This window comes from Mobula hypostoma, chromosome 22 (genome assembly GCF_963921235.1).
Source record: "Mobula hypostoma chromosome 22, sMobHyp1.1, whole genome shotgun sequence".
In the NCBI taxonomy this organism is placed as follows: Eukaryota; Metazoa; Chordata; class Chondrichthyes; order Myliobatiformes; family Myliobatidae; genus Mobula; species Mobula hypostoma.
In genome coordinates, this window is record NC_086118.1 from 235,830 (window position 1) to 251,152 (window position 15,323).

The 15,323-nt window shown below is 50.9% G+C and overlaps 1 protein-coding gene across 2 annotated transcripts in view; it reads left to right on the plus strand.

Moving 5' to 3' along the window:
• The first annotated feature begins 11,701 nt into the window (after nucleotides 1-11,701).
• The window catches only part of rsad1 (radical S-adenosyl methionine domain containing 1), a 69,730-nt gene continuing 66,108 nt past the window's right edge, over nucleotides 11,702-15,323 (plus strand). Inside the window, exon 1 of one of the 2 annotated variants that reach the window (XM_063030830.1) lies at nucleotides 11,702-11,953. In XM_063030830.1, the coding sequence (XP_062886900.1) occupies nucleotides 11,711-11,953 (243 nt within the window). In that variant the 5' untranslated portion in view covers nucleotides 11,702-11,710. Of the gene's footprint in view, nucleotides 11,954-12,126; nucleotides 12,456-15,323 lie in introns of those variants that run through there. The other variant, XM_063030832.1, reaches the window with a different exon arrangement.

Here is a 15,323-nt window from a genome sequence, read left to right on the forward strand (position 1 = left end):
GAGACCAAGTCGCTTTGTAGGTGTATCTGGTGCAAAGGTACTGCTTCAGTCCCTTTCCCAATGCCTTTTATCATCCTGACCTCCCCAGTCTGGGTCCCTGAACTAAAGTCTAACACACTCTTAAATATCAATGACTGACAAATTCCAGTGTCTCTCCAGATCCGTACTGGAACTGGGTTTAACCCCTCCTTCACCGACACCAATCCGGCCGAGATAAACCTCTCGCGCCCTTCCTGAACTTTATCAGACCTCTTCTCCCCTAGTGGTTTGTTTGCCGACTCAATCCAGCCAGTCAGAACTGCCGTTTTTCCTTTCCCTGTCTCCTTCTTTGGGGCAAAGCACCTGGACGCAAAGTGACCGGCTTTCCCACAATTATAGCATATGAAACCAGGAGACTTCCTACCAAACTGCTCCCGGTCTACCTTATCCTTCTCACTAGTCCCCGGCTTACTCTCTGACTTTTCTGGCAGAGTCTCTCCGCCCTCTTGACTACCCTTCTGGTAGCTTTTACTCGGGGCAAACTTCGCTTTGTGCGTTAACGCGTATTCATCCACTAACTTAGCAGTTGCGGCTAAGGTGTCTGCCTCTCTCTCATCTAGGTAGGGCCTCATACCTGCAGGGACACAACCTTCAAACTGCTCAATCAGTATTAGCTGTAGCAGTCTGTCATAATCCCCATTGACCCCTTTCGAGGCGCACCAACGCTCACAATACATCTGCATCTCATGGGCAAACTCTAAATACGTGCAGCCCCACTGCTTCATCGCATTCCGGAACCTCTGCCGGTATGCCTCCGGGAACAACTCATAAATCCTGAGTATCACCTCTTTCACCACATCATACCTCTGGGCATCATCTGCAGACAAAGCCGAGTCAGCTTGCTGGGCTTTTCCTTTAAGTACACTCTGAAGCAAAACAGCCCACTTATCCCTCGGCCAGTCCTGACTTGCAGCGACTTTTTCAAAATGTAGAAAGTACCAATCAACATTGGCCTTCTCAACTGGGGGAACCAGCCTAACCTCCTGGGTCGCCCTGAATCCTCTAACTTTGTTCGGCATGGGCCCCTGCACTAGCGTCATCCTTAACTTCTCCAGCTCAAATTCCCTTTCCCTCTGTTTCTCTCTCTGTTGTCGTTCTACTTGCCTGTCCCTCTCTTCTTGGTCCAGCTGTTTTACCCGGAACTCGTGCTCGAGTCTCAATTTTTCCATTTGCCGCTGTACTGCTTCTCCACCAGGTTTGCCCATAGATACCACCTCCAGCTCCCCTTGGGGAAACACACCTTTAGATACATAATGCTCAATGATAGCTCTGTGCATCTCTGCTCTCCTCATTGTCGACTTCCCCTTAAAAAGATTCAGTCATTTGGCCACAGTTGCCAATTCTGATTTCCTGGCATCCTCTAATGCCTCCAAGGTTGGCGCCTTTAGAAATTCCTTAATCTCCATTTCTGCTGTTTGCCCTTTCTTTCTTTCGGGAATTTTAACCCAATCAATTTACCCAGTCCCAAATTTGGCGTTTAAAATCGCGGACAAGATCCCTACTTATGTTACGTACCCCGTAACTGGGTTGCCAAACCAGCAGAAATGGACCACTTAGTTGGAGTCTGATTTAACAGAAGCTAATAAAGTTTTATTAAAGAAATAAGTAACACAGTACTCTAATCGTAAGGATATAAATGCAACAGGTTAGCAATGATAAAATACACATGTACACAGAACTAGGGTAATAGGAATCAACCAAGCTCTATCGCAGTCTAGCGGTAAAATGATCAGTCTCAAGTGACACAGAGTTCAGTTCAGCTTAGTACAGTTCGCAGTAATCGCTGTTGTGCCGTTGGAGAGAGAGAGAGAGATAGAGATATGCAAATCTGATTCAGCAGACCTTTGATGTTCTTCGCAGTTGGCTTTCGGGTGGACCCTTTTTAATGTCTTCTGTGGTCACCGACTGTGACCCCTCCGTTCCGGATACGACCGTTCTTCCGCGGTGAACCCGCCACCCAGGCAAGGGCAGACACACACACCAGGTTCCCACCGATCGTACCTTTTCACCCTGTGCGTCTATGGTCGGTTCCCACAACCAAACCGCCAAACTTCCACCAACTTGTGGGGGCACACTGCCCTTCCAGGGTCTCGTTATCTCATGATCTCGTGGTGTGTCATGCCTTAGCGAACCTGTTCTTTTTATCCCCCTGCTGGGGTATTGCCTGTCCATCAAACTTCAAACAGTTTGTTCAGGTTCAAAGCAACCGGTCTGTCAATATTCTGAACTATGTTTCTTTTCCGTTATCTCTCTCTTCTCTCTCATTAACATTTTGAACGTTCCTCCATTGTCTCCCTTATCTCTTTTCATTAGCATCAATCTTCTGATAACTTGGTTTGTCGTCACAATCTTCAGGCAGGAGATTCCAATGCATAAAAACAAGAACGGTCGGGATGGGAAACCGTTTCTTCCCTCATGCCATTTGGCTTCTGAACTCCCTGCCTCGCATCAATTTTGAAGTATCACCCGTTAATCTGTTCTGTACCATACAATATTTAATTTATGCACTTTACTTTGTTACTTATGTGTGATTCTTCTGTAGATTTTATCCTTACTTTCACATTATTGTGTGCTATAGTGTACTACTGTAGTTTACACCCTGGTTCGGAGAAATCTTGCCTTGTTAGACAGTATCCATGTATATAGTTAAATGACAATCAACTTGACTTGATTAAACATTTCCAACACTACATCCACATCCTGGGAGTTTCATTGCTGTGTTGACCTTAAATGAGATATTCTCACATAGGGTCAAAGTCATCTCTAATTCCTGAAGACACTGAGATCCTTTGAAGTGTGTAGGCCTCTGCTTCACATGCTCTACCAGTCTGTTGTCACCAGTACAATCTTACAAGCGGTGGTGTACTGGGGCAATGGCATCAACACGGGTGATGCCATCAGGCTCAATAAACTGATTAGAAAGGCTGACTCTGTAATAAGAGTCAAACTGGACACACTGGAGGCTGTAGTAGAACAAAGGACCCCACAGAAAATCCTGGCAATTCTAAACAATGTTTGCAATGCTTGTGACACAGTAACTTCCTTTGGGATCAATAAAGTATCTATTGAACTATCACAGATGTTTGACTCTGCAGTAAATAACTCTTTTGTCACTGCCTTTGGAACACCACTCTCAGTTCTCCACCTCACTGATGAAGATCTGCAGGGTTATGCCTGACAAATCAGAATGTTTGCTTCATTAATCCTCTGTCAATCAACAAAGTACCACAACTTGTGGTATGATTTCCATAACTGGTTACAGATATTGAATGCTGCCTTTAAGAGGAGGAAGTGTAGCTTCAATTCCACCAACTAGGTTCATCTGGTGTTAATCATTCATTACATTAGGCTCTATGGATCAGGCGGGAAGCAGGTCAGGGATCTTACTGCAGTGAACTTAGGAAGTACACCGTATGCAGAAATCTAAAAATCCTAAATATCTAAGAGCATTCTCCTCCATGATTCTGACCACGGTTTACATACTCCCAAAGGTTGACATTAAACAGGCACTCGAGGTACTGAGTACCACCATCAGTAAACAAGAAACAGCTTACCGAGATGCCTTTCAAATCATGGTTGGGGTCTTCAGTCAGGCTTGTTTGAAGAAATTTCTCTCCAATTATCACTAACGTATCACCTGCAGCACCAGGGGTCCCAACACACTCCACCTCTGCTATACTATGATTAGGAATGTCTACATTATCATGCCTAGACCACATATGGGGAAATCTGATCAATGGCTGACCTACTCCTTCCAGCAAACAGGCAGAGGCTAAAGAGGGTCCAAAGAGATGGTTGTGGGAAGCAAAGGAGTGGCTACGAGATTGCTTCAAGTCAGGGACTGGATCGTGTTCAAGGGCTCATCAGAGGATCCTGGAATGCAGACGCTAACATATGAGGAGCGTTTGTTGGCTCTTGGACTGTATTCATTAGAGTATAGAAAAATGAGAGGGGATCGCATAGAAACATTTTGAATGTTGAAAGGGTTGGACAGAGTAGATGTGGAGATGTGGAAAGGTTGCTTCCCTTGGTGGATGAGTCCAGGACAAGAGGCCATAGTCTTAGAATTAGAGGGTACCCATTTAAAACAGAGATGAGGAGAAATTTTTTTAGCCAGTGGGTGGTGGATTTGTGGAATTCATTGCCACATACAGCTGTGGAGGCCCGATCATTGAGGGTGTTTAAAGAGGAGAGTGACAGGTATCTAATTAGTCAGGGTATCAAGGGACATGAGGAAAAAGCTGGAAATTGGAACTAGATGGGTGAATAGTTTAGCTCATGGGGGAGCTGCGGAGTAGACGCGATGGGCCGAATGGCCTACTTCTGCTCCTTTGTCTTGTGAATACACCACGGTTGTCACGGACTTTATTAAAACAGTTGCAGATGACTGTGTCCCTACAGCATCATTCAGTCTTTTCTAACCAAAAGCCCTGGATGAACCAGGAGATCTGCGATCTGCTGAGGACCTGATCAGTGGCATTCAGATCTAGAGACTAAGTTAAATACAAGAGGCCCGGATCTGATCTCCAGAACGCCGTCTTGTGAAGTGGCAATTCCGAACCAAACTTGAATCCTTAAAGAATGCCCCGACAGGTGCAGCAGGGCTTGAATGTTATCACCTTCAAAGTGAAACCAAGTGACATAGACGACAACAAGGTTTCACTCCGGATGAGCTCAATGCCTTGTCCTCCAGCACATTGTGTGTATTTACCTGCACTAATTTACATCTGCCACTTCTTTTCCCATTCTCCCAACCCGTCAAAGTCTTTCTGCAATCTCCCTGCTTTCTCAACACTACCTGCCTCTCCACTTACCCTCGTATCCCTGCAAACTTGGTCACAAAGTCATAAATTCTGTCATCCAAGTCGTTGACACATAACATGAAAAGAAACAGTCCCAATACTGACCCTTGCAGAACACTGGTCACCGGCAGCCAACCAGGTTAGGCCCCCTTTATTCCCACTCTTTGCCTCCTGCAGTCAGCCAATGCTCTATCCATGTTCGTATCTTTCCAGTAATACCATGGGCTCTCGTTAAGTAGCCTCATGTGTGGCCCCTTGTCAAAGGACTTCTGAACATCAGGTAAACAACATCCACTGACTCTTCTTTGTCCATCCTCAAAAAATTACAACAGATTTGTCAGGCTAGATTTCTCTCAAAGGAAGCCACCATGCTGATTTTGGCCTACCTTATTGTGTACCTCGAGGAACCCTCAAACTTCATCCTTAGTAAGACTCCATCTTCTTCCCAACCACTGAGATCAGGCTAATTGGCCTGTGATTTTCTTTCTTTTGCCTCCCACCCTTCTTGAAGTGTAAATATTTGCTATTTTCCAGACCTCCGGAACCATTCTGAAACTACTGACTCTTGAGAGATCATTACTAATACCTACGTGTTCTTTTCAGCTATCTTTCAGAACCCTGAACAGTAGTCCATGTGGTCCAAATGACTTTATCTACCTTCAGACTTTTCAGCTTCTGAAGCACCGTCTTCTTAGTAATAGCAATTACAATCACTGCTACCCCCGGCACTCAAATTTCTGCCATATTGCTACTGTCTTCCACAGTGAAAGCTTATGTAAAATACTTAATAAGTTTGTCCACCATTTCTTTGTTCCTAATCAAATCCAGTTCATTACACAACCCCCGATCTAGAATCACCTTTCCCTGAGTGGGCTCAACCACCACAAGCTGCTCTAAAAAGCCGTCTTGGAGGAATTCTACAAGTTTGCAGACTACTCAGATGGAATGAGTTGCTCCTCCTCCAACCCGAGTTTGGCCTCATCTGGTAGGCTGACTGTTTCAACTTGCTTTTGTCCCTTGAACTCGTGTCCACATACCTTGACTCCATTTTATCCCCTTGGTTCTTTCCCATCCCACCTACATCCATAACACAAAATAATCTGCAGATGCTGGGGTCAAAGCAACACTCACAACACGCTGGAGGAACTCAGCAGGTCAGGCAGCATCCATGGAAACGATGAGTCGACGTTTCGGGCTGGAACCCTTCGTCAGGACTGAAGAGGGAAGGGGCAGAGGCCCTATAAAGAAGGTGGGGGGAGGGTGGGAAGGAGAAGGCTGGTAGGTTCCAGGTGAAAAACCAGTAAGGGGAAAGGTAAAGGGGTGAGGGAGGGGAAGCAGGGAGGTGATAGGCAGGAAGGGTGAAGAAGGAATAGGGGAAAACACAATGGGTAGTTGAAGGAGGCGGAACCATGAGGGAGGTGATAGGCAGCTGGGGGAGGGGGCAGACTGAAATAGGGACAGAGGAAGGGAGGGGGAGGGAATTACCGGAAGTTGGAGAATTCTATGTTCATACCAAGGGGCTGGAGACTACCCAGATGGTATATGAGGTGTTGCTCCTCCAACCTGAGTTTAGCCTCATCATGGCAGTAGAGGAGGCCATGTATGGACACATCCGAATGGGAATGTGAAGCAGAGTTGAAGTGGGTGGCTACCCGGAGATCCTGTCTATTTTGGCGGACGGAGCAGAGGTGCTCGACGAAGCGGTCCCCCAATCTGCGTCGGGTTTCACTGATGTAGAGGAGGCCGCACCGGGAGCACCGGATGCAATAGATGACCCCAACAGACTCACAAGTGAAGTGTTGCCTCACCTGGAAGGACTGTTTGGGGCCCTGAATGGTGGCAAGAGAGGAGATGTAGGGACAGGTGTAGCACCTACGCTTACAGGGATAAGTGCCGGGTGGGAGATCCGTACAGGGATAAGTGTCGAGTGGGAGATCCGTACAGGGATAAGTGCCGGGTGGGAGATCCGTACAGGGATAAGTGCCGGGTGGGAGATCCGTACAGGGATAAGTGTCGAGTGGGAGATCCGTACAGGGATAAGTGTCGAGTGCCACCTTCATCCATGACACTTCTCATGCCCATCACTTCAACTACTTCCAGTTCCCTGGCCATGAATGCTACATACTTCCAGTCCCTGTACACTTCCTTCCCCACCAATCAGAAAAGTCTTAAAGTTCTCCACTTCTTCCTGAACAACAGACCCAACCAGTCCCTCTCTCCCAACACCCTCCTCCATCTGGCAGAACTGATAGCTACCCTCAACAATTTCTTTCGGCAAAATTTTCTCCAAACCAAAACCTATGGACGGCAGCAATTGCCTTTTCGTTGGTTACATGTTCACGTAACAGTCCATGTTTAAAGTTCAAAGTAAATTTATTATCAAAGTACATATATGTCACCATACAGTGTGTTGTGAGATTCAGTGTGTTGTGACCATACTCAATAAACCCATAGAATATTAACCATAACAGAACCAATGGAAGACCTCACCAACTTGGGCAGTCAGCCATTGTGCAAAAGGCAGCAAACTGTGCAAATACAAAAATAGAGAAACAATCATAAATAGGCAGTAAATATTGAGAACATAAGATGAAGAGATGCTGGAAGTGAGTCTGTATTTGGGCAGTTCAGTGAAGGTATTCCCTTTAGTTCAAGAGCCTGATGATTGAGGGGTGGCAACTGTTCCTGAACCTGGTGGTGTGAGGTTCCTATACCTTCTTCCAGAACTCAGCAGCAAAAAGACAGCATTTGCTGGGTGGTGGGGGTCCCTGATGATGGACGCTGCCTTCCTACAACGCTGTTTCATGTAGATGTGCTCATTGGTGGGGAGGGCTTTACCAATGATGGACTGGGCCTTCCTTATCTACTACTTTCTTGTGGAATTTTCTGCTTATCGGCATGGTGTTTCCATTACCAGGCTGTGATGCAGTCAGTCAGTATAGAAGTCTGTCAAAGTTTTAGTTGCCATGCTGAATCTTTGCGAACTCCTCAGGAAGCAGAGGCGTTGTCGTGCTTTCTTCATAATTACACTTCGTATTGGGCCCAGGACAGGTCCAAGAAATAACAGCTCCAAGAAATTTAAAGTTGCAGACCCTCTCTACCTCTGATGAGGACAGCCTTTTGGGCCAACAACTCCACATCTCCACTGGTTATGCTTGGGAACTCTTTCTCAGCTACACTGACAACTGCATTGGCATTGCTCCTGCACTAATACTGACTCATTCATTTTGTCTGCACCTTCCACCCTACCCTTAAGCTTACTTGGTCCACCTCTGACACCTCGCTCTTTTTTCTCAATCACTGTCTCCACCCCCAGAGGCAGATTATCTACGGACATCTTTACAAAACCACTCATACCCACGGTTACCTTGGTTATACCGCTTCCCACCTTGTCACCCGTAAACATGTGACTCCCTTCTCTCAGTTCCTCCACCTTTGCTGCATCTGTTGTCAGGACAAGTCTTTCCATTCAGAACATCCGAGGTGTCCACTTTTTCCCCCAAAATGGGATTTCTGTTCCACCATCATCGACGCTGCATACCTGAATCTCCCCCATTACCTGCACTTCGGCCCACAGCTCATCCTTCCATTAGCATGACAGGGTCAGACGGGTCCATAAAATATGACCTGGGAGCAGATTTAGACCATGTGGGCCCATCAAGACTGCTCTGCCATTCAACTGCACTCTTCTGCCTTCTTCCTGTAACCTTTAATGCTCTTACCAATCAAGAACTGAACACTCTCTGCTTTAAATGTATGTAATAATTTGGCTCTCACACTCTTCTCCCCCATCTCACTCTCCACACCTCCCTTCCTCCTGTCTTATTCTCCTCACCCCCTCCCTCTGCTACTCACTCCAGCCCCCTCTCACTCTCCTGACCCACTCCTGTCCACCCTCACCTCCTCCTTCACCCACTCTCGTGACCTTCACCCGACCCCATCTCCTGACCTCCTCCCCATCACTCTCCCAACCCCCTCCCTCCCTCTCTCTCTCCCCACCCCACCATGCCCCTCTCACTCACCCTACCCTCATCTTCCCCTCTCACTCTCCCCACCCCTAACTCCTCCCCTCTAATTCTCCCAACCCCTCCCTCCCTCTCCCCACCCCACCATGCCCCTCTCACTCATCCTACCCCCATCGTCCCCTCTCACTCTTCCAACCCCCTCCCTCCCCCTTCCTCTCACTCTCCCCACCCCTAACTCCTCCCCTCTCATTCTCCCAACCCCTCCCTTCCCCCTTACTATCCCCATCCCCTCCCTCCCTCTCTCTCTCTCTCTCCAACCCACCATGCCCCTCACTCTCCCAACCCCCTCCCTTCCCCTTCACTCTCCTCACCCACTCCTGTTCACCCTCACCCACTCGTGTGACCTTCACCCGACCCCATCTCCTGACCTCCTCCCCATCACTCTCCCCACCCTACCTCCTCCCTTCTCACTCTCCCAACCCCCTCCCTCTCCCCACCCCTAACTCCTCCCCCTCACTCTCCTCACCCCCACCCTCCCCCTCTCACTCTCCTCATCCACTCCTGTCCACCCTCACCCACCCTCCTAACCCTACACCGTTTCCTGACCTCCTCCCCATCACTCTCCCCATCCCTACCTCCCCCTCATACTCCACATGTCCACCATCCCTCCTTCACTCTCTTCACAACCTCCCGCCCCTCTCAATCTCTCCCCACCCCCACCCTTCCCCTCACACCACCCCGTCTCTCCCCATCCCCTCCTCCCTCCTCTCACTCTTCCCACCCCTGCCCACACTCACTCTCCCCAGCCCCGACCTCCCCCACTCATATGTCCCAGATCCACCTTCACTCACTCCCCAGCTCCTCCCTCCCCTCTCACTCTCCCCACAACCTTCCCCCTCACACTCTCCCCACCCCACTCCCTCAGTTACTCCCCCCTCCCCCCACACTCTCCCCACCCCACTCCCTCAGTTACTCACCCCCTCCCCTCCCCCTCCCTCCCCCTCCCCCTCTCCTCCTCTCCCCCTCCCTCCCCCCTCTCCCCATCCCCTCCCCCCTCTCCCCCTCCCCTCCCCCTCTCCCCCTCCCCTCCCCCTCTCCCCCTCTCCCCCTCCCCTCCCCCTTCCCTCCCCTCCCCTCCCCTTCCCTCTCCTCCTCTCCCCCTCTCCTCCCCTTCCCTCTCCTCCTCTCCCCCTCTCCTCCTCCCTCCCCCCCTCTCCCCCTCCCCTCCCCCCTCCCCCCTCTCCCCCTCCCCCCTCCCCCTCTCCCCCTCCCCTCCCCATCCCCTCCCCCCTCTCCCTCCTCCCCTCCCCCCTCTCCCTCCTCCCCTCCCCCCTCTCCCTCCTCCCCTCCCCCTCTCCCTCCCCCTCTCCCCCTCCCCCTTCCCCCTCCCCTCCCCCTCTCCCTCCCCCTCTCCCCCTCCCCCTTCCCCCTCCCCCTCCCCCCTCTCCCTCTCCCTCCCCCCCTCTCCCTCTCCCTCCCCCCCTCTCCCTCTCCCTCTCCCCTCCCCCTCTCCCCTCCCCCTCTCCCCTCCCCTTTCCCCTTTCCCCTCCCCCTCCCCTTTCCCCTTTCCCCTCTCCCCCTTCCCCTCCCCCCTCTCCCCCTCTCCCCTCTCCCCCTCTCCCCTCCCCCCTCTCCCCCTCTCCCCTCCCCCTCTCCCTCCCCCTCCCCTCCCCCTCCCCTTTCCCCTCCCCCTCCCCCTCCCCTTTCCCCTCCCCCCTCTCCCCCTCCCCTCCCCCCTCTCCCCCTCCCCTCCCCCCTCTCCCCCTCCCCTCCCCCCTCCCCTTCCCCTCCCCCCCCCTCCCCCTCCCCTCCCCCCTCCCCTTCCCCTCCCCCTCCCCTTTCCCCTCCCCCCTCCCCTTTCCCCTCCCCTCCCCCCTCCCCTTTCCCCTCCCCCCTCCCCTTTCCCCTCCCCCCTCTCCCCCCTCCCCTCCCCCCTCTCCCCTCTCCCCTCCCCCCTCTCCCCTCTCCCCCCTCCCCTTTCCCCTCCCCCTCTCCCCCCTCCCCTTTCCCCTCCCCCCTCTCCCCCTCCCCTCCCCCCTCTCCCCCTCCCCTCCCCCCTCTCCCCCTCTCCCCTCTCCCCCCCCCCTCTCCCCTCTCTCCCCTCTCCCCTCCCTCCCCTCTCCCCTCCCTCTCCCCTCTCCCCTCTCCCCCCCCTCTCCCCTCTCCCCCCTCCCCCCTCCCCCCTCCCCCTCCCCGCTCCCCTCTCCCCTCCCCCCTCCCCTCTCCCCCCTCCCCCCTCCCCTCTCCCCCCTCCCCCCTCCCCCCTCCCCCCTCCCCTCTCCCCTCTCCCCTCTCCCCTCCCCCCTCCCCCCTCCCCCCTCTCCCCTCCCCCCTCCCCCTCTCCCCTCCCCCCTCCCCCCTCTCCCCTCCCCCCTCTCCCCTCCCCCTCCCTCCTCCCCCTCCCCCTCCCTCCTCCCCCTCCCCCCTCTCCCCTCCCCCTCCCCCCTCTCCCCTCCCCCTCCCCCTCCCCCTCCCCCCTCTCCCCTCCCCCTCCCCCCTCTCTCCTCCCCCTCCCCCCTCTCCCCTCCCCTCCCCCCCCTTCTCCCCTCCCCTCCCCCTTCTCCCCTCCCCCTCCCCCCTCCCCCCTCCCCTTCCCCCTTCCCCCTCCCCTTCCCCCTTCCCCCTCCCCTTCCCCCTTCCCCCTCCCCTCCCCCTCTCCCCCTCCCCCTCCCCCTCCTCCCCCTTCCCCTCCCCCTCCCCCCCCCTCCCCCCCCCTCCCCCTCCCCCTCCCCCCCCCCTCCCCCTCCCCCTCCCCCCCCCTCCCCCTTCCCCCTCTCCCCTCCCCCTCCCACTCTCTCCCTCTGCTCGTTCACGCCGCCCTCAGGACGGCGCGTTCACGATTGCCGGCCGCCCGCCCGCCACTGGGGACAGCAGCGAGGGCGACTCGTGCAGGGACAGGGCGCCATGCTGCTGCTCGGGTGGGCTGCGCCGCGCCTGCCGTTTGGGCAGGCAGCTGGCTGGGCTAGTGCCGGCCTCCGGCGCCCTGGCGAGCCCACGGCCCGGTATGTTCGGACCGGCCTTCGGCACCCTGGGGAGTCCCGAGCCCCGGGGTATGTTCGGACCGGCCTCCGGCCTCCTGGCGAGCCCACGGCCCGACTGGCATCGGAGGACGATGGAGCTTCACGGCGGGCGTCCCTGTACGTGCATGTGAGTGTTGGGGAGGTGCTGCAGGTGTGATGTTCTCTTGTGAAGTTCGCTGGTGGTTGGCAGATCAACATACAGTGCGTTACTGTTGGTTTATGGAGCAGCGAGACAGGAGTGTACCCACAATATTCCCCCCTCCACCAAAATACAGGTACTCAAATGAAATCAGTCTGATGGTCTTTAGAAACTTTTATGGCAGTAATATCCTACCTAACTTTCCTTGTTAAACTGTGTCCCAAAGATCTCAGTTCAGTATTTAGATGTTTCCTTTGCACCACACAGGAACTGCATTTAAACAACATATACTGCGCCTTTCCTTGACAAGTGCCTCCATACAGATGCCCGTTTCATACATATTAATTCTGAACAGCCAATTATTCAACCTAGTATGTCCAGTGCGTGATCGTGTAGGTAATACTCCTGTGATGTGTCTCGGAGGCCGACATCGGAGTGTCTTTCTGAAGAGTGAACTTTCGCAAAGTGGCAGGCCTCGATGCTGTACCCGGTAAGGCTGTGAAAATTTGTGTCATACAACTTGGGGGGCGAAGTTCAAAGATATTTTCAATCTCTCACTGCTGCAGTCGGAAGTTCTCACCTGCTTCAAAAGGGCAACAATTATACCAGTGCCGTTTGATCTTGGTTATACTCAACTGACTCAGCAAAGACCTGGACCCACTGCCAATATCGTCACAATAGGTCTATGGCGGACGCGATCTCATTGACTCTCCACGCAAACTTGGACACCTAGACAATACAAATATCTATGTGAGGATGCTGTTTATTGACTATAACTCAGCATTTAACACTGTCATTCTGACTGTCCTGGTCTAAAAGCTGGAGAACCTGGGCCTTTGTACCTCCCTCTGCAACCCTATCCTTGATTTCCTACTCCGGCAGGAAGTAGAAAGATCACTATCTGTGCGGATTGGTAATAACAATCAACACTGGCCACCTCAGGGATGTGTGCTTAGCCCACTGCTCTACTCTCTACACCCATGACTGTGACTAGGCACAGCTGGAATGCCATCTATAAATTTGCCAATGATACAACCATTGTTGGCAGAATCTCAGATGGTGACGAGAGGGTGTACAGGAGCGAGATGTACCAGCTAGATGAGTGGTGTCACAGCAACTACCTTGCACTCAATATCATTAAGACCAACGAGCTGATTATGGACTTCAGAAAGGCAGTTCAAGGGAACGCACACCAATCCTCATAGAGGGATCAGAGGTGGAGAGAGTGAGTAATTTCAAGTTCCTGGGTGTTAATATCTCTGAGGACGTAACCAGATCCCAACATGTTGAAAACAACTATAAAGAAGGCAAGACAGCAGCTATATTTCATTGGAGTTTGATGAGATTTGATATGTCACCTAATAGAGTATTTTGATTGGCTGCATCACCATCTGTTATGAGCTGGTGGTGGGGGGGGGTGGGGGTTGCCACTGCACAGGATTGAAGTAAGCTGCAGAGAGTTGTAAAATTAGTCAGCTCCATCATGGGTACTAGCCTCCATTGTATCCACCACATCTTCAAAAGGTGGTGGCAATCATTAAGAACCCCAACCACCCAGGACTTGCCCTTTTCTCACCGTTACCATCAGGTAGGAGGTACAGAAGCCTGAAGGCACATACTCAGCGACTCAGGTCTAGCTTCTTCCCCTCTGCCATCTGATTCCTAAATGGACATTGAACCCTTGGACACTACCTCACTATATTATCGTGTATTGTATTGTACTGCTGCCACTAAGTTAAATTTCACAACATTTGGCAGAGATATTAAACCTGATTCAGATTCAGATTCCCTCCTTTTATACCCATCTCCCAAATGAGTTCCCAACATCTTTTGAATTTTATATAAGTGCCATCCTTTCATTTCCTTATCCCAACTTTGATGCCATGTTGACTGAGCGTGCTTTCATTTCCCCCTAATGCAAAGGCACGACTACACTTATATCTTTAATTTTCAGTGATTGCTTGGTAAGAATGTCTGTCACCTTGTTTCCCTCAATCTCAATTTGGGCATGAGCCCATATGAAATGCATACACAGGCCTAAACCCTGTAGCCTCGTCAAATGTTGTCCAATCTCTTGAAGAGTGTCTGGACTATAATTTGGAGCACCTGTTTTAATGGATGTTAATGGCGAGAATGAATCAGAGCACAGAAGTAGATATTAGGGCACACTTCTTCGATCTATTCGAAGGCTAAAATGATAGCAACCATCTCAGTTGTGAATACTGATGCTTTGTCCGATAATCTTTTCTAAATAGTCACCTAGTCACCTGAATTTTGGAACATAAACAGAATTACCTCAATGAACTGTCACCGGATCTCGTTGATGTGTAAGAACCCATAATATCTGTTTTGCATAAATTGCTGAACTTCCTGTGCCACCGATAAACAATCACTCCTCAGCTTGATCTTTTCCTGAAGGCCCAAGTCAACCACAGGCAAAGGGAAAAACCATGCAGGAGTGATAGAAAGGGGTACACTGGGACACATTAAACAACCCAGGATTTGTGCCTATTTATTTCCTATCGTCCATAACTGAAGACCTTATGAATACAGTGCTTCCAACACTCTACTAATGTTGCCAATATTGGATGACCAACTTTATGTCTCTTACATTAACCCAGTAAACCATCGCTAACTGTAAAGTGCGTAGATGTAAAGGTACTTCACCCATTTCTACCAGTAATGCTGAAATTGGGGATTATTTACGAGCAGCACAACATGATCTCAATGATTGAACTTGAACTTTATCTCGGAGCTGTAAGACCACTGGTGAGGCTGACCCATAGCCATCACATCAATGGTAAGAAACAGATCTGATCAAAGCAATATACAGTTGTTTATGTAAATTCTATTCACACCCCAGTTACACCCAACCAACTAAGTACCTTTGCACTAAGGACTTTTTAACACTCCTCTAGAATTTTATTAACATGCACCTTCCATGTTAGCCTTGTCTCCATCCACATATCTAGAACTTTACCACTAACTCTCGTTTAACAGTTTTACCATTCAGCTCGAGATCAATTGTGTGTGTAATGTTCCTTTTAGAAAAACAAATAACTTGAATCTTTACAACAGAAAAGATAAACCCCCACTGACAAGCCCATTCCTTTAATTTCATTAATAGCTGCCTGCATTTTCCTAACTATATAATTTATATTCCTGCTTCTCTTCTGTACTGCAACATGATCAGCATTTAACGATTTGGAAATGTTTGAGCCAATACTAAAAAGGAGTGGGCTACATACACTCCCTTGTGGAGTCCCATTCCATATCTAATACTCCTTAGAGAATGTTGTTCCCAGCTTAATTTATATCTTCTTACCGCATAAAAAATCTCGAATCCATTTGAACATTC